This window comes from Perca fluviatilis, chromosome 21 (assembly GCF_010015445.1).
Source record: "Perca fluviatilis chromosome 21, GENO_Pfluv_1.0, whole genome shotgun sequence".
NCBI classification, from domain to species: domain Eukaryota; kingdom Metazoa; phylum Chordata; class Actinopteri; order Perciformes; family Percidae; genus Perca; species Perca fluviatilis.
In genome coordinates, this window is record NC_053132.1 from 30951070 (window position 1) to 30978756 (window position 27687).

A 27687-nucleotide genomic window follows, 5' to 3' on the forward strand; every position below is an offset into this window, starting at 1 on the left:
GATACAGTATTAGGGGACCACTAACGTGTTATATAAAAGAGACTTCAGATACAGTATTAGGGGACCACTAAGGCCTATATAAAAGAGACTTCAGATACAGTATTAGGGGACCACTAAGGCCTATATAAAAGAGACTTCAGATACAGTATTAGGGGACCCATTAAGGTCTATATAAAAGAGACTTCAGATACAGTATTAGGGGACCACTAAGGCCTATATAAAAGAGAATTCAGATACAGTATTAGGGGACCACTAAGGCCTATATAAAAGAGACTTCAGATACAGTATTAGGGGACCACTAAGGTTTATATAAAAGAGACTTCAGATACAGTATTAGGGGACCACTAAGGCCTATATAAAAGAGACTTCAGATACAGTATTAGGGGACCACTAAGGTCTATATAAAAGAGACTTCAGATACAGTATTAGGGGACCACTAAGGTCTATATAAAAGAGACTTCAGATACAGTATTAGGGGACCATTAAGGTCTATATAAAAGAGACTTCAGATACAGTATTAGGGGACCACTAAGGCCTATATAAAAGAGACTTCAGATACAGTATTAGGGGACCACTAAGGTCTATATAAAAGAGACTTCAGATACAGTATTATGGGACCACTAAGGCCTGTATAAAAGAGACTTCAGATACAGTATTAGGGGACCACTAAGGTCTATATAAAAGAGACTTCAGATACAGTATTAGGGGACCACTAAGGTCTATATAAAAGAGACTTCAGATACAGTATTAGGTGACCACTAAGGCCTATATAAAAGAGACTTCAGATACAGTATTAGGGGACCCACTAAGGCCTATATAAAAGAGACTTCAGATACAGTATTAGGGGACCACTAAGGTCTATATAAAAGAGACTTCAGATAGAGTATTAGGGGACCACTAAGGTTTATATAAAAGCATCCAAAGAGCACCATGTCATGGGACCTTTAAAAAAAGTATTGGATATTTTGACATTAATACATGTTTCCCCTCAAATATAAAAGCTATTCAAGATCCCTTTTGGCGTCTCTTAGGGCTGAGAGGCCGTTTATGAACCGCGATGTTACCAGTTTGACAGCAGCAGTAGTTGGCCCTGCAGAGCCCTGCTGCTATTTTCTCTGAGCCCTATCATATTGTATATGGGACACTTCACATGAAGTTAGACTTTACAGAGTTTAGTGGTGTCTTTGAGAGGCTGCAGCCAGCCTCTGGGACCAGAACAAAATACAGCACTGCAGCAACCTGTCAGTGTGTGTTGGTTCTATGCCATAGGTAGGTCTCCTAATAATAGGCTGCCCATGCAGCCAACCATCCATCTACACCACACATCAGCCATGATGTATGAGATGCTACACAGAGCCCATTATTCAAACTCTTTTTTGCATGCTCTGCTCTCCCTCTCACACACACACACACACACACACACACACACACACACACAGTATGTAGGTTGCTGCGACAACTGCAGAAAGAAAGAAATAATTCTTTATCCTACTTTTCCTGCAAAAGCAGGACAACAAGGAGCACAGCCATTTGGGTGTGTAGACCAGGTTCCTATGCATAGGCTACACTTTACATGGGTTTAGATTGGTCCTAGTTTTATGTTACCATGGTTAGTATCTGTATTTAATTAAAACTAGATCAAATGAGCTAAAATGTTAAAATTGGCATAAATGTAATGACATTTCATTTATCACATGATCAACTTTTCATTAAAACTAGTGTGCAACTATTTTATATTAATGAACGTCCATCAATGAATGTCAAGCCATTTCCAAATGAGTTGCTACAAAGTTAATTAAGCTGTGTCCTCCTTGAGCTACTAGCAACCCGTGGGGGAGGGGTGGGGGGTGGTATGCAACCACCAAAGGGTTGCGTCATGTGGACAGTGTTGTTGTCATTACTTAGAATTCCTCGTGGGGGCGACAGAAACTAACAGAAAATATTCAAAACCCTAACCCATAAAATTCAAGGGTAAGAGGGAAAAAAACTTTCCCAAACTGACAATTCAACACTGACACTTTACACAGAGACTGGCCAGTTGTGAAGAGGGCTCTAGAACTGCTGGGTTTTCGCCCCGCTCTGGAGGGTTAACAGCTATGAACACTTCAAGCAAATTGGTTGGTTTCAAGCTAGTCTATATCGACGACGTTCCACTTCCGGGATTGTTCAGGTGCTGCCGGAAATTGCGCCGGATGTCCCTCTTTTTCGGCCAGATGTCCCTCACCTTCCGCTTTGTTTGTGTTGGCGTTCTAACCTCCGGTGGATTTGTGAGGACTATGGTTAACTGCTCCTCAGATCTCTGCAGGGTAAATCCAGACAGCTAGCTAGACTATCTGTCCTATCTGAGTTTTCTGTTGCATGACTAACCGGCACCGTCAGACGCCGCCTACCAAGAGCCTGGGTCTGTCCCAGTTTTCTTCCTAAAAAGGGAGTTTTTCCTCGCCACTGTTGCACTAAATGCTTGCTCTTGGGGAAATTACTGGAATTGTTGGGTCTTTGTAAATTATAGAGTGTGGTCTAGACCTACTCTATCTGTAAAGTGTCCTGCGATAACTCTTGTTATGATTTGATACTATAAATAAAATTGAATTGAACCTAATCAGTCTAAATAAATATGAGTTGGCTTTTATGGTTCTGTCTAATTGTTTCACCTGAATTAAAACAACTTTTGAACGTACACATGTTCCACCAAAACAAGTTCCTTCCCGAGGCTATTTTGCAGAGGCGCTGTCATTGTGGCCGGGGCTTAGCACCGCCCAAGACAATTGTGATTGGTTTAAAGAAATGCCAATAAACCAGAGCATGTTTTTCTCCTATCCAGGAATGCTGTATGGACTAGCCAGACCTTCCTCCGCAGCGCTGTGGAGACAAGGTCTGGCAATGTGAGACTAGTTTCAAGCATACCCTGGCCTTAGAGTCTACGGCCATGCTAGCTGCTTTGAGGCTGTACTCAGGAACAGCAGGTCTTCCACTTAGTTGCGGATGTCAGCATGCTTACATGTTCACAATGACAGATATGATGTTTTCTAACCAATGTCAACCAAACTAGGATGCTCATCATCTTAGTTTAGCTTGATAGCATACTAACATTTGCTAATTAGCACTAAACTCAAAGTACAGCTGAGGCTGATGGGAATGTCAATAGCGTTGCAGGTATTTGGTCATAAACCAAATTATTGGACAGATAACAATTTAAACCATACCTGTCAAGTTTTGGATTTGAAAATAAGGGAAATTTTCCGGTGCCCACCTCGAGCAGTCCCACCACCCCAACCAAGCTCCAGTATCCCTTACATTTTAAGACGGGTGTACAAGAAAGCTCAAATTACCACTTGATGCAGAACGCTGAAAACAGTTACAATTTATAACATTGCTTGTTTTTACATTTAGCCTACATTTTATTTTCATTCACACATTCTTTTCATTTCATATTGCTTTTCTTTTACAGTTTTTCTTTTAATTTCACATAACTTTTCTTTAGTGAGTTATTGTACAAATTTGTTGCAGACTTTGCATTCTTTAAGACTGTTTTGGAAGGAGTGTATTAGTGGGCTGGGCCAGAGCGGTTAATTTTACATGAGAGTAGAGCGCAGACAGTTCTGTGGTCTAATGTCCTCCTATTCTCTGTAACAATCTTTCGTACCATGCTAAACACCCTTTCTCAACTTGCATTGCTATGGGGAATGCATAGTAAAGCCTTCATAAGTTTTGGCAGCGCACCGTCTCTGTCGTAGCGTCCATCATCCGTCTCTGTTTTTTTTCTTCTTTTTTTCCCCCGCGTTGTCACTCATCATCTGACCTCACACACTAACCTCACGACAACAGCCACCTACAGTACCTATAGTAGGCTACTGCAGGTGGCAGTTATCGCGAGGCTAGTGACAGAGCTCAGATTGGGAATGTTTTTTTGTTTTTTTTACGCCGCTCGGGCCCGGGGTATTATTATTTTTTAATAACGCAGGTTAAAATACGGGAGATTTACGGGAAAATACTAATACGGGAGGACGGCGGGAAAGAAGGGTAAAATACGGGACTTTCCCGGCCAAAACGGGATACTTGACAGGTATGATTTAAACCTGATGAGTAGGGGATGGCCAAAGTTAATACAATTTATCCTGTGGGGATTATGAATATCTGAACCAAATCATGGTAATCCATTCAAATGTTTTTGAATTAATAGTTAGAATTAACAATCAACCTCATAGTGGCACTACAGGAAAAGTCAGTTGATCACCAGTCATTAGGATTAATTCTCTGGGGACCATGAATGCCTTTTAAACATTCATAACAATAGTGCATTGCCTGATAAAAATTGCTTGGCCTCCTGTATTGCTGCTTGCAGCTTTCTCCAGAACCATTGTACCCCAAAATAACTGACAGAAGGCACTCAAAGCACTTAATATGCAACTTAACTGTATAATACTGACTAACTGTGTATTCTACTTCATAGGAAAACATTGTACTACATTTTACCTGACAGATTCAGATTCTAAATTAAGAAGTGAAATACAATGTATTATTTATTAAACTATCCAGCATTATATTAGAGTTGATCTCCACCTTGAAGTACATTGTGCTAATAATGTCTCTCTTTTTACTTTACTAAGAAAACATTTGAAACCGTACTGTGCGATCACAGGCGGTTCACAAGGCATGACGGATCCATGTTCTCATTCTGTTTACGCCAAATTCTGACTCTACCATCTGAATGTCTCAACAGAAATCGCGACTCGTCAGACCAGGTAACATTTTTCCAGGCTTCAACTGTCCAATTTTTGTGCGCTCGTGCAAATTGTAGCCTCATTTTCTTATTTTTAGTGGAGATGAGTGGTACCCGGTGGGGTCTTCTGCTGGTGTAGCCCATCCGCCTCAAGGTTGTGCATGTTGTGGCTTCACAAATGCTTTACTGCATACCTCGGTTGTGGTTATTTGGGTCAAATTTGATCTTCTATCACCTTGAATCAGTCGGCCCATTCTCCTCTGACCTCTAGCATCAACAAGGCATTTTCACCCCCCAGGACTGCAGCATACTGGATGTTTTTCCTTTTTCAGACCATTCTTTGTAAACCCTAAAAATGGTAACTGAGCAGATTGTGAAATACTCAGACCAGCCCGTCTGGCACCAACAACCATGCCACGCTCAAAGTTGCTTAGATCACCTTTCTTTCCCATTCTGACATTCAGTTTGGAGTTCAGGAGATTGTCTAGACCTGGACCAAACCCCTAAATGCATTGAAGCAGCTGCCATGTGATTGGTTGATTAGATAATTACATTAATGAGAAATCTTACAGGTGTTCCTAATAATCCTTTAGGTGAGTGTAGGTAAAGGGCCTAATGAATTTATGGGTTTCTTATAATTTGTTTTTATAAAACTCCACCTGTAACACATGTTGCAGCGCGGCTCAATCAGTCGCGGCTCAATCAGTCGCGGCTCAGCTGCGGCTCATCTAGAGATTCGGCGTGCCCCCTTTGTTTGGTGTAGCAGTCACACATCCAGGTAGTATTAGTGCAATGTGGCCCGGGCGGGGGAAGCAGGGAGCCCAACGTGCTGGAGAGCCTGGCCGTTCATCTGACATGTGTTTGTGTAGGATTCATTTCAGCATGTGCATGTAGGGTAGACATCAATCAGTCTTTGGCAGATGATGAATCTTTGGCACGACATAGGTAGCCCACTGCGAAGACATGCTTGACTGAGAGCCGTGATGTGACGTCTTTTGCTCATGCAGGATCGTTTGAAAGACACACATACCTACACACACACACGCACACGCACACACACACAGGTTCCTCGATTTACATATCCAATTGTGGTCGAGATATTTCAGTCTAAACCAAAGTGGCGGACTGACTGACCGAACAACCAACCAAAATCAGAAGGTCATGGCATTAAAATTGCAAGGGGGGAGAACCCTTTGTAATGGTCCTCTTGCAACATCCATGTGCTCAGCAAATGTATTGATGTTCTGTCCATTAGATGTACAATATATACAATGTGTTTTAAAGCCACTATGTGAAGAATATTGTGCAATCATAACATGTTTCAAATCAAGCCAGTGAAAATGTGTGCAGTCCATGTTTTGCTCTGTCCTTCATTCTGTGTCCTCTTTGTAGATTTCAGATCCTACAAGTTGATATTTTGATCTGAAGGTGGTGCTAGAGGAAAGATTGTTTAATATGGAAATAATTTAAAGCTGCAAAATAGTTGCATATGAATGAGATTCTTAATAGACAGTAATGGCGACTGGGTAGTAAACAAAGATAGCGATTTGTGTTTATGGTTTAGTGACTGCATCATTTAGTAACTGCAGTGAGTAAAAAAAACAGTGCAACTTCACAATTGCATGTCATGGTTCCTCAGTCACAGAGCCTCATCTCATCTGCCCTGTGTTTTCATCTCATTTCATTTTCTCCCTCCTCTCCCCACTTCTCAACAGCCTCGTTCCTTTCCTCTCCTTTCTTCCCATCCACTCTGCACTGGAATATTCCGCTATGATCAATCAGATTACATAAGAGCACTGCAGTAAGAAGCAGAGAGAAAGAGAAAAAACAGACTACGGAGAAGTGAGGAGTGCCATGCCATCTCATTTCCACTCTTTTACACTACTACTCCTAACTCTCTTTCGCCCACCCAATCCTACTTGCAAGTGTCCACACTGCAGTGAGGGTCACACAAAGGTGGTTTCGTCAACTGTAAAAAAGTGCATTTGGCAGCTTGAAGATTAATTCTGCTCCAGTGCACGGAAAGGCTATAAAATATCTAGAGGGTTGATGGAGCTGTTGCTGAATACCAATTACTCAACAGTTACCAAACCAAGACAATTCTACTAGGGGTGGGCCATATGGACGAAAAATTATATCTCGATATTTTTGGCGATTTTGACGATAACGATAATTAGACGATATCCTTTAAAAATGTATTTTTAAAAGTCTGACTTACTTAATCACTGATGATAATAATGGCCACAATGTTGAATGAAAACAGTTCTTATTTATTTTCTTTAAAATGTAAGTATTCAAGTAAAAACAATTCAAAGACATAAAATAGTCTAGGAAAAAAAAAAAACGTAGGAACATTGAACTCTGAGTAAACATTCAGTTGTCTCTGCTATAATGTAAATTGTGCAGCATACAAGCAAGTAGGCCTGTCACGATAAATTGTCCCCGAAATTATTGTGATAAACGATAATATTGTCGTTGAGAGACCATTTTCATCTAATATAATGATAATGGCATAATAATGCAGGTACACCTTTTCAAAGATCAATAAACTTTTATTTCTAAAGAATATTTAACAATGGAACTGGAAGATAGGGCTGTCCCAAACGATTATTTTTTAAACGATTAATCTAGTGATTATTTTTTCGATTAGTCAACTAATCTAACGATTAATTTTTTCGATTAATCTAATGATACATTTTTCAATTAGCGATTATTTACCCATTGCTCAATTATTAACAATTTACGCAAAACAAATTTCAATAAGGTTCAAATCTCTATTTATTAAAATAGTTTAACACTGCACTGTTCAAGTAAAATTAATTTGTAGTGCAACCTGAAGCCAGATGTAGGCTATCAATCCAACCACAAAATACAGTCACTTTCAGGAGGAATACGAAAATAAAAACTTAAAGTAAACAGAGATATTATCGTAGAAGATATATATCGCCCACCCCTAATTTCTACACATGGCATTATAGCACTGCTCTCAACCGTAAGGCACTACCTGCAGTACATCACCAGGACGAGGCTGCCATCCATCCTGTACACCCGGCAGTGCAGGAAGAAGGTCAACAGGATCATCAGAGACCCCATTCACCATCATCAGAGACCCCAGTCACCATCATCAGGGACCCCACTCACCATCATCAGAGACCCCAGTCACCATCATCAGAGACCCCAGTCACCATCATCAGGGACCCCACTCACCATCATCAGAGACCCCAGTCACCATCATCAGGGACCCCACTCACCATCATCAGAGACCCCAGTCACCATCATCAGAGACCCCAGTCACCATCATCAGAGACCCCAGTCACCATCATCAGGGACCCCACTCACCATCATCAGAGACCCCAGTCACCATCATCAGAGACCCCAGTCACCATCATCAGGGACACCACTCACCATCATCAGAGACCCCAGTCACCATCATCAGAGACCCCAGTCACCATCATCAGGGACCCCACTCACCATCATCAGAGACCCCAGTCACCACACAGGCCCAGTCACCATCATCAGAGACCCCAGTCACCATCATCAGAGACCCCAGTCACCATCATCAGGGACCCCACTCACCATCATCAGAGACCCCAGTCACCATCATCAGAGACCCCAGTCACCATCATCAGGGGACCCCACTCACCATCATCAGAGACCCCAGTCACCATCATCAGAGACCCCAGTCACCATCATCAGAGACCCCAGTCACCATCATCAGGGACCCCACTCACCATCATCAGAGACCCCAGTCACCATCATCAGAGACCCCAGTCACCATCATCAGGGACCCCACTCACCATCATCAGAGACCCCAGTCACCATCATCAGAGACCCCAGTCACCATCATCAGAGACCCCAGTCACCATCATCAGGGACCCCACTCACCATCATCAGAGACCCCACTCACCATCATCAGAGACCCCCCAGTCACCATCATCAGAGACCCCCCAGTCACCATCATCAGAGACCCCACTCACCCCAACCACAAACTAGTCTGCCTGCTGCTATCTGACAAACGGTATCGCAGCATCTACTGTACTAGCTCCACCTGCTTACTGACCTGGTTGCTTACATTGAACACTGATTGTATTATTATTTTTGTAGGTTACACAGCGTTCTGTGAAATGTCAAACAAAGGCAAATTTATAAACTTCATTTTAACTTATTTATGAGATATTCATTTGAGCATTATCTTCTTGTTAAAGTCACTACACTCTGCATTAACCTACATAGACTATACACCTGCCCATTGCACATACTATATATATTTTTGCACATTCTGCACTCAATCCATTCAGCCTCTTTTTTCTTATGTTAAAACAGGTATTTTTTATACATTTGTTTCTGTATTTATCGTTTATCTCATATTAATGTTTAATATGTATGCACCAACCACCAAAGCAAAGTCCTTGCAAGTGTAACTTACTTTGCCATTACAGCTATAGTGCATAGTTTCTGTCGCCCCCATGAGGAATTCTAAGTAATGACAACAAAACTGTCAGCGCATCCACATGATACAAGCCTTCTGTGATCTCACAGCCCCCCACCCCTCCTCCACACAGTTAGTAGTAGCCAAGGAGGACACGGAGGATTAAAAAAACATGATGGACTCTTCAGAAGAGGTCATAATCTTCACTCGAGTTTCTGCGAGGGAAAGACACCGGACGCCCCAATCTTCTGAACATAGTCCTACTGAGAAATCCAGAGAGAGTTGTGTGGAGCTGATAGTCTTAATTAGCTTTGTAGCAACTCATTTGGCAATGGCTTGAATGTAACGGACGTTCATTAATATCAAAAAGTTATGCACTAAAGCTTGAAACCTCATTCTGATTTTGACCTACCTACTGGAATGCATAGCTACCTACTGTAACGTTTGGTGGAGGGATAATGGTCTGGGACTGGTTTTTCAGGGTTTGGGCTAGGCCCCTTAGTTCCAGTGAAGGGTCTTCTTATTATTATAGGATACAAAGACATTTTAGCCAATTGGCCATCACTAACAGTTTAGGGTAGGCCCTTTGCTGTTCCAGCATGTCTGTGTGCCTTTGAACTCAATAACCATAAAGACATGGTTGGATGATGTTTGGTGTGGAGGAACTCATACCCATGCTATAATTCAATTTGTACAAACCAGGTAGTATAATTCAACGGATGGAGAACTTCCTACAAAAAGGAAATTATGTTTTTGTTGTTTGGCCTACCCTCATTGATATACATGACATAGAGAAAATATAAATACCTGTCAGCATAACAAATCAACAGCACCACAAACTACATCCTTTCTAAAATAATCAGATGAACCAACACCTCTCTCTACCTTTCTGAAGAAAAAAAAAATCATCTTCATGGCAAGGCAAGGCAAGGTAGCTTTATTTGTATAGCACATTTCAGCAACAGGGCAATTCAAAGTGCTTTACATAAAACATTAAAGAGCAGTAAGAAAACAATTAAAAACAATTTAAAAACATTAATAAACAAATTAAAAACATTAAAAGACAAGAATAAAATTGATAGTGCAGTATAAGAATAAACGTTACAGTGCAGTATAAGAAATTAAGGTTATGAAGGGAGGATTTATTACAGGACTGCTAGATTAGACTGGGTTTATAAACTGAGTGTATATTTCAGTCTGGATGTGAACTGGAACACTGTGGAGATACCTGAGATTGACATATAGTAAGCCTAGGTGTGAGCTAAACACTTAACATTTGCAGCAACTGCAGGCTACCATCCGTCAAATAGTGCTACATTTGATATGAGCGAGTTATGTTCACTGTACATCGTTACTGAGGGACTGTCTAGCAGATTCATAGGAACACTGGTCTTGAGGTAGAGTTAAGTCTGATAACTAACCTGACTGGGACCTGGCTAGTCTGGAGGCATCAGTTTCCATGGAAACTTTTTAACATATTTAAACCTACTTTACGAAACTGGATTTCTTATCAATTAGCCTGGTTTACGGATTTAAGCCTGGCTTAACTGAACATCTAGCTTTATTACCCAGCCCTCATGTTTTCTTTAATTGTTTAGCTGTTGCCTTTTATTAGGAGGACTGTGTTACATTCTAACAATCATGTCACTGCTGAATAAAATGGGAAACCTTCATCCCTTGCTGAAATTCTGACTCGTGTGTCATCCTCTTTCGCTCGGTTCATCCTTTGAACCCGTTAAAAGGTCACCTTCAAAGCATGCTTCACTTTTAAAACACAAACACAGTCCTCTCTCACCTTCTGAGCCTTTATTCACCCTGTTCGCCCTGGCTTTCTCCCTTTGGTTCATAAAGCATGAAGACCCACAAACAACTTTGCCAAAGCATCAGGACAAACTACGCCACAGACTACACACATTTGTGTGAGTGTGTGACCGTGTCTCTGTGGAATCTGTGCTGTTATGTGATGCGTCTGTGCATCAGTAAATTATGTTACTGATGTTTGTCTACAAAATAAGGTTCCAGTATTATTTATAAAATGTAATTTTTATTATCGACTATTTTTATTATCACAAATAATATTTTGACTGTACTGTTAACTGTCACATTCCTCAAATGCTAAATTTGTTTTGTTCAAATTTGAATGGAAGGAGCTTCATACTCAAACACACAAACTGGAACAGATTAATAGAGCCCTCCCTTTTAGAACAGTAGTTATTAAAAATGCAGGGTGGAGAACATATGAGGAAACCAATAACCAATGTTTATAGAATCATTGCTTCAATGACAAAAGATAATTCATTTTATGTTAAAGACCAGTGGATTAGGGAGCTACGGCTCGAAATAAGTGAGGAAGTTAAAAGGCTCACAAAGTCACAAACGCCAATTCGTGGAAGGAATTTCAATGGAAGATAAATAACAGATTTTTCAGAACACCACAAGCTGTGGCTAAAATGAATCCGAATTGATCAAGTCAATGTTGGAGAGGGTGTGGAGAGACAATGGCTACTCACTCACATATTTTTTGGCAATGCCCATTGTTAGATAACTTTTGGAAATCCATTTTTACATTTATTAATCAAGTATTGAATGTTGAACTGATAAGAGACCCTCTGATAGCAATTCTAGGGATGAAACCAGTTGTGATACACAGTAGGAAAAATATGTATTTATTACAGATATTACTGGTAGCAACATGATGTTGTTGTATCATGTTGATAAGAGCATTAAAATGAGGAAAAAATAATGGGCCAAAAATATCAAGGGACATTTAGAATAGATAAAAATGATTAATTGCGAGTTAACTATGACATTAATGTAACTTGGACATTGCCCCTGATCCAGAGCTGGCGCTCTTTGGGTGCTCGGAGAATGCTCTCAGGTTCTCGCCTGAGATACAACAAGCACTAATGCTTGGCATGGTTGCTGCAAAGAAAATGATTCTCCTGGACTGGAAGTCCCCCACCTCCCCTTGCTTTCGAAAATGGCTCAACGAAATGACTGAGATTATCCAGATGGAAAGGATACGCTTCCACAACTCTAAAACACTAAACTGCTTTCTAAGCATTTGGGGACCATTCATTGACTATCTTAAAGACATGTAACCCTTTTCTGTAGAGATGTGCCTTTGACCGTATTGCAACTTGTATTTTTGTAACATCTGGCCTAGTAGGTAACGGCAATATTACATTCATGCAAGACACGCTTTTAAATTTATCTGGCAGCTCTGTTTTTTTTTTTGGTATTTTTTATTTTTTTATTTTTGTTGTTTTTTTTTTTTTTTTTTCTGTCGCTGTGCTTCACTTACATAAAACTTGAAAAATTTGAAAAAAAATATTCAAAAAAAAAACAAAAAAACTATGACATTAATGTGATTAATCATGATTAAATATTTTAATTGTTTGACAGCACTACAAAAAATACATTAAAATAAATTCCCAAATGCTGAGAACCGGCAGGGAGTCAACTTAGGCCTGGTGGGCCTGCGTGCTGGCAATACGCCAATTCCTTTCATTCATTTGTTTTCAAGTTATTTTGTTTTATTTTAGCAGAATACTGAAAGCAGCAAAACTGAGTTCACTTTAATATCTATTTATCTATTGCAAGTAAGATGGTTATCGCAATATTCAACAACATTAGTGCAGCACTAGCCCATGCTTAATATCAGATAACACTTCACTTGAAATTCTACTTTGAAGTTCTCTAAAGGTGCTACAACTCTGATTTCAGTCTTGCTGATGAGGCTCATGGACACTGCCGAGTCTAGTGCTATTCCACCTATCAAACTGGGGTTAAAAGATGCAGTTGGTCAGGAATGAAGGTGAACGTTTCCTGTGCATGCCATGGTCCACCCATCGTTCTTACCCTTTTGCAATGATTTTTCAGTTCAAAACTCAAAAAGCAATTTGCATTACTGTGAGTATCTCACAATCATGTCACACATACAAACCATGAAACTGAATGTTTTCATTAAAACAACGTTCGGTAATACACAATGTGAGCTCTGCTGTCCAACACAAAAGGCACACTCAGCTGTTCATTTGCCAGCACACACACACACACACACACACACACACACACACACACACACACACACACACACACACACACACCGTGTTTAACGATGCATCTGTTACGTATACTCATATTGTAAATGAATGATTTTCTGTCAGAGCAAAATATTCATTGCAACTATATGACCTCCCTATAACGCTAACTCAGTAATACTGTGGGCAATAAAGCACCATAAAGAAAAGAGCGACAGCAGGTGTGGTAAAAACACTACCACTTTAATCCAAAGAGGCCGCTAGAATCAATACAAACTGAAAGGTACATATAGACACTTTAATTGTCTTGCATTGCCAGACCTTCCTCCACAGCGCTGCGGAGGAAGGTCTGGCTAGTCCACACAGCATTCCAGAATGGGAGAAAAAATGTACTCTGGTTTATTGGCATTTCTTTAAACCAATCACAATCATCTTGGGCGGCACTAAGCACTAAGTACCTCTGCTAAATAGCCTCGGGAAGGAACTTGTTTTGGTGGGACATGTGTACGTCCAAAAGTAGTTTTAGTCGTGTGAGAGAAAACTCAGATTGGACAGATAGTCTAGCTAGCTGTCTGGATTTACCCTGCAGAGATCTGAGGAGCAGTTAACCATAGTCCTCACAAATCCACCAGAGGTTAGAACGCCAACACAAAGACAGAGGAGGGGGACGGACATCTGGCCTAAATGCGTGAAATCCGGCGGAATTTCCATCGGCCATGGAACAATCCCGGAAGTGGAACGTTGTGGATATAGACTACCACTTTAATAAAATATTACATACTACAGCATCTACACCACAGGTAAACTACAGGGAACTCCCCCACATATAGGCCTACATTTAGAAACCTTTCTCCATTATAACAAAGGTGCAGGCACACAGGCAATTTTGTTATACACAATATATTTTAAGACAGTCATCTACAATATATGACAGTATCTGTGTACCTGAGGAAAAAAACATAACTAAAAATAGCAAAAGAAAGGCAGAAATTAATCAGAGTGTTTTTCACTGCCTTATGAAGAGCCTTCACTTTCAGGGGGATAAAAGCCCCGACGGCCGACCCTCGGCAGAAAAGCCAGTCGGACTGATCAATCTCCCCGAGTTGGTCCAAAAAGTGCCTCAGAACACACCGAAGCGATGCCGACTTGAGCGTATGTTCTGCGCGTGCACGAGACGTAATACGTCTCCATAACAGCAGGTGGCGCTAATATGTATTGTCGCCCAAAAAATGAAAACCGGCAGCTGATTGGTCGAATGCGTCACGTGGGTCTGGCTGCTCCCGGATTTTTCAACCGCGCATAATGGCGGCTTCGTTCAGAATATGATCTCATATTTTACGAAGATAGTTCACCGAAGCGTGTTTCTGAAAACATTTTAAGTGAGAAAAAGGCCATAACGTTGCTGAATCTGTCTTCATTTCAGATCGACAAAGGTCAGTTTAAAAGATTTTCGTCAGATTTTGAGAGGCTTAGTCACGCTCATCCCGCACGTCATTTCCGGATTAGCACTCCACCAATCAGATAGGTCGTTGAGTCTGACTGCCCGCCCTCCGACCCAGCAAGTCAGGTCGGCCAAAATGAAGGCTCCTCCGACGGACGACGGCACGGAACACACCAAACAGACTTGAGTCACCGACCTCGCCAGACTGTCCGACGGCCGATTATCGGGTTGTGTGTCAGGGCCATAACACACAGCTGGCATCAGTTTGTATTGAAAGTCTTTTAAGATTTTTTTTTTATCCACACACAACATATCATTTTAAAGGTCAGCCAGCCACAAAATGGCAAAAGTCTGAATTGGGAGAAAGAAACATTTCAGAAAGTGTGTGGCCTGTTTTGACTATTAGTGGAACATTGGACCGATGGTCGGACAAAACAAGCAAGTTAGAGACAACAGACCAGACCAACACTCTCTCGCTAGATTTTCTAAATCTAACAAAAGACTTTACATACAGCATGTGTACATTGCCGCAAAAATGCTCTTCTGTGTGGCTGACAAAATCTATTTATTAGCTGAATTGATTTATTATTATTGATTATTTGGGGTGAGATTTGTTCGGGCACCGTGACAGTTTGAGATAGAGATAGAGGGGGGGTTCTCATGTAGCCACAGCAGCTAAAGACTAATCTTCCTGCATTGCTTATTTGTTGTCTGTTTGTTTTCCGGCAATACAGTGTGCAGCAGCCCGAATTTGCAGAAAGTTGAAAATTGTCAACTTTCGACCCCTCCCTTTTTCTTTTCTTTTTTTCCTGCATTGCTGGTCAGTACCGTGTTGCCTGGAATCCCACAATGCCTTGCTAATCAATTTGCTTGTGTCCCATAGAAAATAAGCGGGGGCAAACTTCATTTAACTGCTTGGTAGGTCTTCACCCTAACTGTGCGTTTAGACAGAATGCAGAGCCCATTTTAGAGGCCGCCCGATTGCATACAAACGGAAGTCTTTCTGTCTCTGTCCGTACTCTGTCAGTAAACGTGCTGTCATGTCTACTGTACGTAAAGCAGACAAACATGAAAAAGTCACCTCTGACTGACTGACAAACAGCCATCACTTTAGCAGCATACCTGCCTGTGATGTTACATGTACCATGGCTGCAAAGGGTACAGTGGGGACAGTGATTTGACTGATTGATGCTTCTTTTACTTACATGGTATGATCAACCTTAAAGCACAGGTCAAGCATTTTTAGGATTATTTTTTGGGAATTTTAGGCCTTTATTTATATAGGATAGCTGAAGACATGAAAGGGGGAGAGAATGACATGCAGCAAAGGGCCGCAGGAGGGGGTCGAACCTGCAACCGTCGAGGAGTAAACCTCTACATATGGGCGCCTGTTCTACCAGGTGAGCTACCCAGGCGCCCCAGGAGTTGGCATTTTGGCCGTCGCCCCTTTTGGTATGAACATATTTGGACAAAAGGGCAGAGCAAAATGTCCCAATTAATACTGATGAAGTAAAAACAAATAGGGAGAGAGTCCAAATTTAAGATGAAAACATGGACAGCACCCCAAGAAAAGGTTCACGGCTATTTTGATGTACCGTGGTTAGCACTGATAAGCCTCTGTCATGATTGACAGGTCAGTGTGTAGACACGCCCCTAAAGCATCAACTGCTTTATCGTCAATTTTAAAATAAATGGGACCATAATTTACTAAATGAACATCATGCTGTATTGAAGAAGACTTGAAACAAACGATTGAGACCATAATCTCATGAAAATCTTTACTGAGGTAATAAATGTAAAAAAGTGAGAAGTAGTGTCATTTCCCCATAGACTTCTACAGAAACGACTTCTTTTTGCAACCAGTGGAGTCGGCCCCCCCTGCTTTAAATTACATAAAAAGAAGGTTTAATTCATTTCTGCATTGGCTTCACTTTTCAGGCCCGGAAGTTGCCGCTTGTCTTAAAGCCAAAAGGATGGTGCACTGCACCCTGTCAGGCCTAATCACACACTGTGTGGGTGGGTTTTAGCTGATTTGGAATACAGTGAGAGTGTTTAGTTGATAGATAGTAAGGACACTGTATTATGGCATAACATTTAGGAAACTAGAAGGGAAGTCATTAAACTTTCATATTGAGAAAAAGGGCTCAGTGTGTGTGTGTGTGTGTGTGTGTGTGTGTGTGTGTGTGTTGCACCGACAGATAGATAGAGTACTATTGCTTTTCCCCCTGCCATTTCTCCCTCTAATGCGACACCCCTCACCCCACCCTGCAACACACAGGAAGACTTCTATACTGAGTCCATCAGAGGCCCTGTATATCGTTCTGTTTTTGGTTTAAAAAACGAATATTTCAAACACAGACTGCTTTGTTCAAAAAGCCTATTAAAACCTTATTAAAAAGTCCTTTTTTCTGTCACTGATTTTGACTTGTCATTTTGCTAATATCTGTACTTTTCTGCAGACTGAAGCACAACTTCCAGCAGAGGACATTTGGATAGGCATTTGTGAAGTCATTTCACCTCATTGTTATTGAGCTGCAAGAACTGCAGTACACAAACTCGGATCACTTGATGGTTTTATTTACAGAAGTGATCAGAAGTTAGACAACACTTACACTTAGGGCTGAACGATAAGGGAAAATAATAGGGACGCATGATTTAGAGAAAAAGGCATATTGCAATTGTGATTTACAATGCTGCGATAAAATGGTGTCATGAGTTCACTTGATTATCAAGAAATGCAGAAAATAAGCTACTAAATAATACTGGGTATTTTTTACCTTGAACATACAAATTTAAATGAGCATAAGAAAAAATACATAACCCAAAAAATATTTTTAAATAACTTAATATTTTAGAAAATTAAATAACAAAAAATACAAATTCTTATTAAATGAATACATTTGGTATGCCCTTCTAAACAATGACATTCAAGATGGGTGTAATATAATAACTAGTGATTAAGTTAGAAAATATACTTTGTACAACCTCTGTTGTCTGCATGCTCAGTGTGAACCTCTCTACACTTCTGATCCTCTGTGACCATAACAGACTCACTGGTCACTGGCCAGATCTTTTGTGGATGTTGTTACGAGGGTAGCGCTTAATACATCCACGGGGTAGCGTAATTCAGAGGGAAGATTCAACGTAGATTCAACACAGAACCATAAATCAGGCATTAGTGAGAGCGAGAACGGCAGGCGAGTGAGTGACGTCCGTGTGGGAGTGGTGAAGCGAGGAGAGCGACCATGACTTAGGCCTCCTACACACCGCCTGCGTGGCGTGAGCGTGTCAACTGTGTGGCGTGTCCGTTTTTATTTCAGCTCCCATGTTAACAGGTTAACAGGTCACACGCGTGCATGCTAGAAATAGGACCGACGCCTATTTCTCACAACGACACGCAAGTGTGTAGGAAGCGTTTCCAGGCAAAATATAATACGAAAAGATGTTTATATGTCATTTAGACACAAATACATATTAATAAATGACATTTTGATGTTTGAAAGTCTCGATGTTTTGACATAAATGCAGATATAAATGTAATTAAAAAATAAGAATAATACATTTTAAAATATTGCACCTGTCAATACAGAACGAAATATTCTATAGCCTATTTTGCCATCAATACCACCAATACCACCAATACACCATTGTGTTTGCTGTAATCAGATCAGTATATATTTATGTTTAACATTTCATTTCATCAAAGGGAAACATACATGTGTACAGACAAAGCTAGCAGCAGCACCGCTAAAATAAATAAAAGCCTACACACATATTACAAACCCCAATTCCAATGAAGTTAGGACGTTGTGTAAAACGCGAAATAAAAAACAGAATACATTGATTTGCAAATCCTTTTCAATCTATACTCCAATTGAATACACTACAAAGACAAGATATTTAATGTTCAAACGATAAACTTTATTGTTTCTTTGCAAATATCCACTCATTTAGAACTTGATGCCTGCAACAAGTTCCAAAAAGCTGGGCCTGGGGCATGTTTACCACTGTGTTACATCACCTTTCCTTTTAACAACACTCAGCATTTAGGAACTGAGGACACTTGTTGAAGTTTTTAGTTGCTCAACAGTCTGGGGTCTCCGTTGTCGTATTTTGTGCTTCATAATGCGCCACACATTTTCAATAGGAGACAGGTCTGGACTGCAGACAGGCCAGTCTAGTACCACACTCTGTTACTACGAAGCCACGCTGTTGTAACACCACATGCAGAATGTAGCTTAGCATTGTCTTGCTGAAATTAACAGGGACGTCCCTGAAAAAGACGTTGCTTGGATGGCAGCATATGTTGCTCCAAAACCTGTGTGTACCTTTCAGCATTAATGGTGCCTTCACAGATGTGCATGTAATGGGCACTAACACCCCCCCTCCCCCCCCATACCATCACAGAAGCTGGCTTTTGAACTTTGCACTGATAACAATCTGGATGGTCCTTTTCCTCTTTGGCCCAGAGGACATGAGGTCCATGATTTGGATATGGACTCTCATCAGACCACAGCACACTTTTCTACTTTGCGTCAGTCCATCTCAGATGAGCTCGGGCCCCGAGAAGCCGGCGGCGTTTCTGGGAGTTGTTGATATATGGCTTTCACTTTGCATGGTAGAGTTTTAACTCGCACTTGTAGATGTAGTGATGAACTGTGTTAACTGTTAGGGAGTGTTCCTGAGCCCACGTGGTAATATCCTTTACATAATAAGGACTGTTTTTAATGCAGTGGTGCTGAGGGATCGAAGGTCATTCAATGTTGGTTTGGACCTCGTCTCTTACGTGCAGAGATTTCTCCAGATTCTCTGAATCTTTTGATGATATTATGGACTGTAGATGATGAACTCTCTAAATTCCTTCCAATTGTACGTTGAGAAACCTTCTTCTTAAACTTTTGGGCTATTTGCTCATGCAGGTGTTCAGAAAGTGGTGAACCTCGCCCCATCCTTGCTTGTGAAGGACTGAGCCCTGTATTTACTTGGTATCGAATCGATACCAAATATTGCAGTATCACACACCACTACTTTTGGGGATGCTCCTTTTATACCCAATCATGACACTCACCTGTTTCCAACTAACCTGTTCACCTGTGGAATGTTCCAAATTCAAAATGAGTGAATATTTGCAAAAAAACAGTACAGTTTATCAGTTTGAACATTAAATATCTTGTCTTTGTAGTGTATTCAAGTGAATATAGGTTGGAAAAGATTTGCAAATCATTGTATTGTTTTTATTTAAGTTTTACACAATGTCCCAACTTCATTGGAACTGAGGTTTGTATATAGCTGGTCAGAGAAAAGGCAACATTTGTTAGTAGCACAGTATGGAGAGGCTCCAGACCATGGTATCGATGACAAACCATGGTTTTTAACCACACTTCACCGACACACACTGTCTCATGGAGTGCTGCACTGATGCGATACATCAGACTGATATCAGCACAAATACTAACTAAAATAGATTGATACTCAGCCAGAATATCACTTCATGTGTACTGCTTTTATTTAGCTCCCCTTAATCATTTAAACAGTTGTTTTCATATTTCTTTTCATTTATGCATTCAATTGTATACTGGGTCAGCAGTGTATGTTAATAAAAACTTGTTCTGCTCCACAGGCCGGTCAGCATGTCCTTACATGGGGAACTGAGCTCCCTTGATAAATTTAGGACAGTGCTGAACTGGAAGAATGGGCACAGTAAGTTTTATACTTACACAAACAAGCTCTGCATGGCTGCTCCTAAACACAGCCTCGACTCTCTGAGTCATTCATCACTCTTGCATATCTATACACTGCTCTGACCTATTCCAGCAAATATCACACTGACGGTGGTTACAGCCGCCACTTGTGCAATTATTCACTGCTTCCAGCAGTAACCGGATTCCTCATCATGTCTTTCATCAAAATGCCTGGATAAGGTTGCTTAGGTGAGTGCTTGTGGATGACAAAGACCCAGAAGAGGAAAAAGTATCTGTATCTGTGTACTCGTCCCCCCTCCCTAGTCCGACGCCCTTGCCTCCCAAGAAAGAAAAAAAAGATAGCTACAGCATGATAGCTGTTAGTTCAAATGCCTAATACAACCTACGTTTCCCCTGACAAGGGCCTCTAGCAGCCATGCATATTATAGATGATATATCAGTATTGGTGCATATGTCGATCAATAAGTAACACTCAGTGTGTAAAAGAAAAGATCTCAGGGATCTGTATCAGTATGTTGTTAAACATTCCTATCAGCCGATGCATCTGGGGGCTAGCTGTAGCTGGGGCTGTCTCTTAGCCCAGGGTTGGAGATGGACGGACAGGGAACGCTACCTGAATAATTTTGCAATTGATTAGTCGACTTCCCATGCAGCTAACACTACGTGGCAAATTTAATTGTGGGCTCTAGCCGCTGTTAACCGTGGTCAGAACAATCACACTAAAAATAACTAAGAGCGTGTTGAACACTGGTGCAGCTACTTAACATTACGGAACTCTCAAACTTATCATATGGCGTTTCCCGTGTGTTGACGGAAGTTAGAGCAGCTGGAGGGGTCAAAGGTTATACGTAGCCATCCACAGGCCACCAAGTAACCCGCTCCGTGTCATTAATTAAAATTCTCTGGGTTTGAACACTGTTGGAAACATTTGCAAAATGTAAGTACAAACCAAAAAATAAATGAGGTCTACAGGGGCAGATGGTTGACACTCAAAAGATAGATTATAGGTGGAGTGGAGCTTTAATTGGCATGCAGTGGCTCTCCATTGGAATTCTCTGATCACTCCATTTGTACAGTCGGCAAACACAGACTTCTCTGTAACAGAGATTAAATGAACACAAGAACACCGCGGCTGCCATGCCGTTTGCTTTGTGCAGCAGTCACCAGTAACCATGTATTGATCTGCATTCAAAGTGCACTTAGCAGGGAGTGCTGCAGGATTAGAGGAGGGAGGGGGGCTATTAGAAACTAAGCTTCTTTTTTTATTTTATTTTTTATAAAAGACAATTTCCCTCTAAAGACAGATAGAGGCAGCAGAGCTAAACAGTATCGGCAGGACAAGCAAACGGTTGCTGACGGACAATTATTGGTAAAGCCAGTGGTGATGTAGTGAGAAAGTCGGGCTAATCCAAAATAATGAGCTGCATGCTGCTTACGTACCATATAAACTACTGATAATTAAAGAACATTTATCACAGTTTAACATAGTATTGACTCTGATCATGAATGAGTCCGTTTTCATTAAGATCCACCTGGACAAAACATTAAGTGTATGGCCTAATCCGAAGGGAAACACTATTCAGTTTATCTGAAATATACGCGTCTGCCACTTTTTCAAATCAGGCAATTTACAATATTTTGACACTAAAATGACTTGCTAAATGAATCCCATTACCCCATACATAATGGAGAAAAAAAAACATTTACTGGTAAATGCATTACATTATGTGTGTTATGTAGGCAGCAGAAGATACAGCAGGAGTGCTACACTGCATCTTCATCATTTACCTGTGACCTCAATAGCTTACTTTCCATTATTCTATACTCCGAATCCAGAGGGGTGTCAGGTTCATCTTATTGCTGTTGGTCTGCAGTGGATCTGTGATACACAGTATTATTATGGAGGTGATGATGTTGGAAAGGTGTTGCCACTTGACAACCCTGATTTGGAGTACCAACTATAGCACAAATTAGCCTTTATTTGAAATATCAGAAAGGCTTCTTTCTAATTCCCCGCTTTATAATTATACTAAGGGCTGCACGATATTAAAAATAATTGACATTGCACAAAAAATGTCTCCGCTATAAAGTTGCGATATAAAAAAAAAGCATAAAGGAAATTTCACCCTCTAGGGGGTCCACTGCAGGGGCATGCTCTCCTGAAAGAACATGTACATTTTAAAGATACATGCATCCATCTGGTATACTTTGAGAGCAAAATGAAGATGCTAGATCAATGTAGAACTTTGTGCTTGCGTAAACAATTTGATCAGAAACACATTGGTGGGTTGTATAGTACAATTGGTTGTATGTACAATTATCCATCATGGCCATATCTGTGTAAGTAAAAGGTGTACATACTGTATATACTAGCTGTTTTTATTTGTGTTTTTCTATTGTTCTTATCTTGTTTCATTTTTAATTATCACTCAATTACTTTTTTTCTTTTGCTTTTCCGACTCTCGAGCTGCTGTAACAAGTGAATTTCCTCGGCGTGTGGGATCAATTAAGTTCTTATCTTGAATAGTGATGACATATACACATACATACACACACACACGCACACACATATATATATATACATATATATATATATATATATATATATATATATATATATATATATATATATTTATTTATTTATTAACCAATAACTATGAAAAACATAAGTTGCATCTTTACAATAGCCATCCAGATATTTATAGACGGTTTACAAAGCAACTAGTAACCCTTAACTAAGTGTTAGGAATATCTGGGCCATCTATCTATGGAATGTTTAGAGATGTTTTAAAAATGGTTTCTTAAAGGTTTACACATTTTTTTTAAACATTACCAGATACCTAATATAGTATATGAGGGATATAATGTGTGTAATAATAAACTCTTAATTTACAGCACTCTACTAATAATTAGTAAACATTATTAATTATAATTTCATTGTTTGTTAACAGTAAAATGGCTGTTTGCTGACAGTTAAATAACAATTAACTAAAGATTAAATAACTATCAATTTACCATCTATTAATGAAGGTTATTATAAAGTGTTACCCCACACACTTAATAGACTTAAATCAAGAAAAATAATTGGCAGTATTATTTGGTAATGAAAATAATCATTGCACCCCTCCATTCCACTGCACAGATTCCATCAATACAACAGCACGCACACACACACACACACACACACACACACACACACACACAAACACACACACACACACACACACACACACACACACACACACACACACACACCCTTGCATTGCATTTAAATATAAGTGGACGTGTATAATATGATCAACAGCAAGTGCAGCAATCAATGTTCTACAACACCAGAGCTGGTGACATGTATGAAGTATTATATACAAACGCATTCATATATAAACAGACTACAGAACTGCACTGTTTCAATTTCAGACTAACTTACTAACAAACTTACTACCAAACTGAACCAAATGAACCTGTCTATGTTCATGGCCTTCCATTTCATTCACTGATTAAGAAGGAGGTTTTTTTGTGATTTTGTGATGAGGATAATCTTCATAGGATTTCACTTTGCCTTATATAATAGTTTTCCTGTCTGGGCTGTGTGCTGTGTACTGTCTTGTTGAATGAGTGTTGCTATGCTACTGCCTTTTGCTCTTGTCTCTGCCAAAACCATTTGACTCTGATGAAGATGCATTGCACGTCCAAACGTTAGTCACTTGCACCTAATGAAGTATTAAATGAAGCAGAGTGCTCCGGTGCCTTCCCTGGGTTCAGCGCCTGTGAAGTGGCCCTCGCATCCTTCCTGTCTTCTGAGCACTGCTCCACCACAGCGTTTAGATGTCTGAGGTGGATAGATCCACCTTTCTATCAGTGATAAAAATGAATTGCAATGCAACTTTTAAAAACGGCCTAGAGCGTGACACTAGCTTACATTAACGTTACATAGCAGTTAGTCTCGCTTTGCCAGACCTTCCTCCACACGCTGTGGAAGAGGGTCTGGCTAGTCCACATAGCATTCTATGATGAGAGAAAAACGTTCTCTGGTTTATTGGCATTTCTTTAAACCAATCACAATCGTCATGGGCGGCGCTAAGCTCTGCACGGTGCCGCTGTAAAACAGCCTCGGGAAGGAACTTGTTTTGGTGGAACGTGTGTACGTTCAAAAGTTGTTTTAATCAGCATAGTAGTATCGCAATATTTTCCGTGGTAATGCTGTATCGATCCACAGAAGCCAATCATGGATCTATTATTAGATATGTGTTGGTCAGTTTGTCTGCTTGAAAATCCCATTTTGCAGCAATACAATTGAAGTGAGATGAACAAACAGAGACATGTATCTTTTTAGATAAAACAGATGTTGACAAAGTTTCCTTTTGGGGACATCATTTGAAATTGGGAAAAATTTGAAGTTGGAAAAAAGGTAATAAATTGCAATATATCGCAGAATATTGCAATACGTTTAAAATCACAATAATATCGTATCGTGACCTAAGTATCGTTATGGTATCGTGAGGCCTCTGGTGATTCCCACCCCTAGTGATTACCACCAAGCTGGGCGGTATGGAGAAAATCAAATATTGTGGCTATATTGTAGGGTTGACTATTAATCCTTTCACAAAATATTTACACAATGAGATTTTTGATCAAATCAGATATCATCAGTAATGTGGTTATAACGACTATGTTGGTAAAGGCAAATAATAGAACAGCTAGAGCAATAGGCGCCGATACCGTGGGTGCTCCGGAGCTCGAGCACCCACGTGTGCCAGACTGCCAGTTCATTTTTACATTCATTTAAAATTAAACATTGCAGTTGGTGCTAAGTGGAGCGTCTGTCATAGTGTGATTGGTTATGTTGGTGGCATTGATTTATAATTTCCCAGCGAAGCTGATTGCGGTTATACATGTCAGTTAAACTTCTCATCTCCAGTCCTGTCTGTATCTGTGAGAAGTGGTGCTGTCCCTGGGTTGAAAGATATCCTACTTTAGAGCTTTATTATGCGCGTGTGGGTTGGTTCGGCCGCTGTCCATTTCCTATGGTTCTGAAAAGCAAACATTTTTTGACTATTTTTTTTTTTAAAGGGTGTGCACCCACGGAGGAAAACATAAATCGGGCGCCTATGGCTAGAGCAGTCTGGTAACACGTAAAATGACATCACTTAACTGTAATGCAGCCTTTAAAACCAGGAAAAGACAACACTAACCGGTTTCATATATCGATCTATAGGCCTATTGCCCAGCCCTACCTCACATTACAGTTATTTTACTCACTATTAACATACAAAGTATTGCTGCAAAAAAAAAGCCTAAAATGCAGTCTGCCAAAAAAAAAAAATAAAATAAAAAAAAAAAAGCATCCATAGCACCCCCCTTAATTCCAACATTTCCTTCCAGTGGAATAGTTTCATCTTGGTCCAAGGATTCTCTAGATCAAGCCATGGTATTTTAATAGCAATGCAGTAACCTTCCTTTTGCTGTGATACTGAGGGCTGGAAACTGTACTGGCAACACTGGAATCATCTGAACCCTGGTAGAAAAAGGCTACAAATGAGGATTTCATATTATATATATATATATATATATATATATATATATATATATATATATATATAATACATACATACATACATACACACATACTTTGTGTGTAGACTTATGTGCCCGACGCCTTCCCTTAAAAAAGGAAAGAAATACTCAGGTGCAGTGAATTCACGTGTGATTATTCACGTTACTCTCATGTCCAGTACAAGCTTTTACTTCATTATGAGACTGACATTAAATGCGCGCGCGCACGCACACGCACGCACACACACACACACACACACACACACACACACACACACACACACACACACACACACACACACACGACTGTGGCATTGCTTCAGCGAAGAAGCTAATAGAAGTGAAGTGAAGCAGATGCAGCAGACTTCATGCTGCAAGCCTGCACCGCACCGCGCCGCGCCGAACCGCACCGCACCGCACCCCGGCCGCTTCCAGCCAACACCAGCGACTCCACACACACTGCACGCTGCTCAACTCCTCTCCGTGAGACAATGACAGCAACACCGGCTGCAACAAACACCTTCTTTCATCTCTTTTATCCTTCCTTACTGTCAGTCATTACGATTTCAAACCTCGCCCATCTTTTAAGTCCTCTGTCAGCACGATGCGGACTCATTGACCGACCAATGACTAGTACCTCGAGGAGCTGTCATCCTTAATGCGGTAAACTCCCTGCCCACACAACACACACCACACACACACACACACACACACACACACACACACACACACACACACACACACACACACACACACACACACACACACACACACACACACACACACACACACACACACACACACACACACACACACACACACACACACACACACACACACAGCCGAGGAAAAAGACGCAGTGACACCCAGCACAGTGCCCAGCACGGGACAAGCCTTCAGAGCAACATTAAAAAGGACTTACAGTTCGCAGGAACTGGATTTCATCCTCGCCTTCTCCTCCTTCAGCCATGGTTAGCTTTCACACGGAGATGCTGGTGCTGGATCTGCGTGCGGACCACGGGCTATGTGCGCGTGTGGCGGTGTATGCGTGTTTGAGACGGCAGAAGCCAACGCACGGTCAGAACTCGTCTCTCATTGGATGGCGCGCGCTCACCGAGGGAGGAGCTGCACAGGTGCGAGCGTGTGTGTGTGCGCGCGAGCAGTGTGCCCCCCCCTCACTCGACCAGTTCGGTATGGAAGCTCACTCCCGCCATTAACGTTTACAAGTAAATGTAACCCTTCATACCAAGTCCTTAGTCCAATGTGGTCCCAAACAACACACCAAAAAGTGTCTCTTTAAATTTTATCTGACTTTTTTTTTTTCATTTAGGCCTAACTGTCCAATATTTTCTGTTACTTTTATTTCCAAACATAAAGGTCTGAATGTCAGAATATAGTAAAAATAGATATGACCTCAGTGGTAGCAATGGCCCTGTTGGTAAGTAAAAACTGTGTAAAGTGCAGAAAAAAAAATTATAATTACTACTCATATTACATTTTATTACTAAATTGAAATGAAATACTTATAGAAAATTAAAAATATTACATAACAAAACTATAAATAAAATACTTTACTTTATATTTAAGTAAAGTTATATACTTATTAGTTTAAAAGAAAATGTTTAAAGGCGTTCTCTATCAATTAAGTAGCTATCTTATTACATCTCCATCAATTTGGGGGACTCACAAGAGACACACAAAAAAGGTAACACACCAAAAGTGTGGGTTCAACATCCAAAAACGTGGTGTCCTACCAAGCGGCAACTTCCTTGCCTGAAAACTGAAGCCAATCGCGGGTG

The 27687-nt window shown here is 40.6% G+C and overlaps 1 protein-coding gene across 1 annotated transcript in view; it reads right to left on the reverse strand.

The window, feature by feature from the left end:
• Positions 1-26945, reverse strand: part of ryr2a (ryanodine receptor 2a (cardiac)) — a 270453-nt gene extending 243508 nt beyond the window's left edge. The window contains 1 exon segment of the mRNA XM_039787778.1: positions 26811-26945. Coding sequence (XP_039643712.1) covers positions 26811-26858 — 48 coding nt within the window. The 5' untranslated portion in view covers positions 26859-26945.
• Positions 26946-27687: the final 742 nt, after the last annotated feature.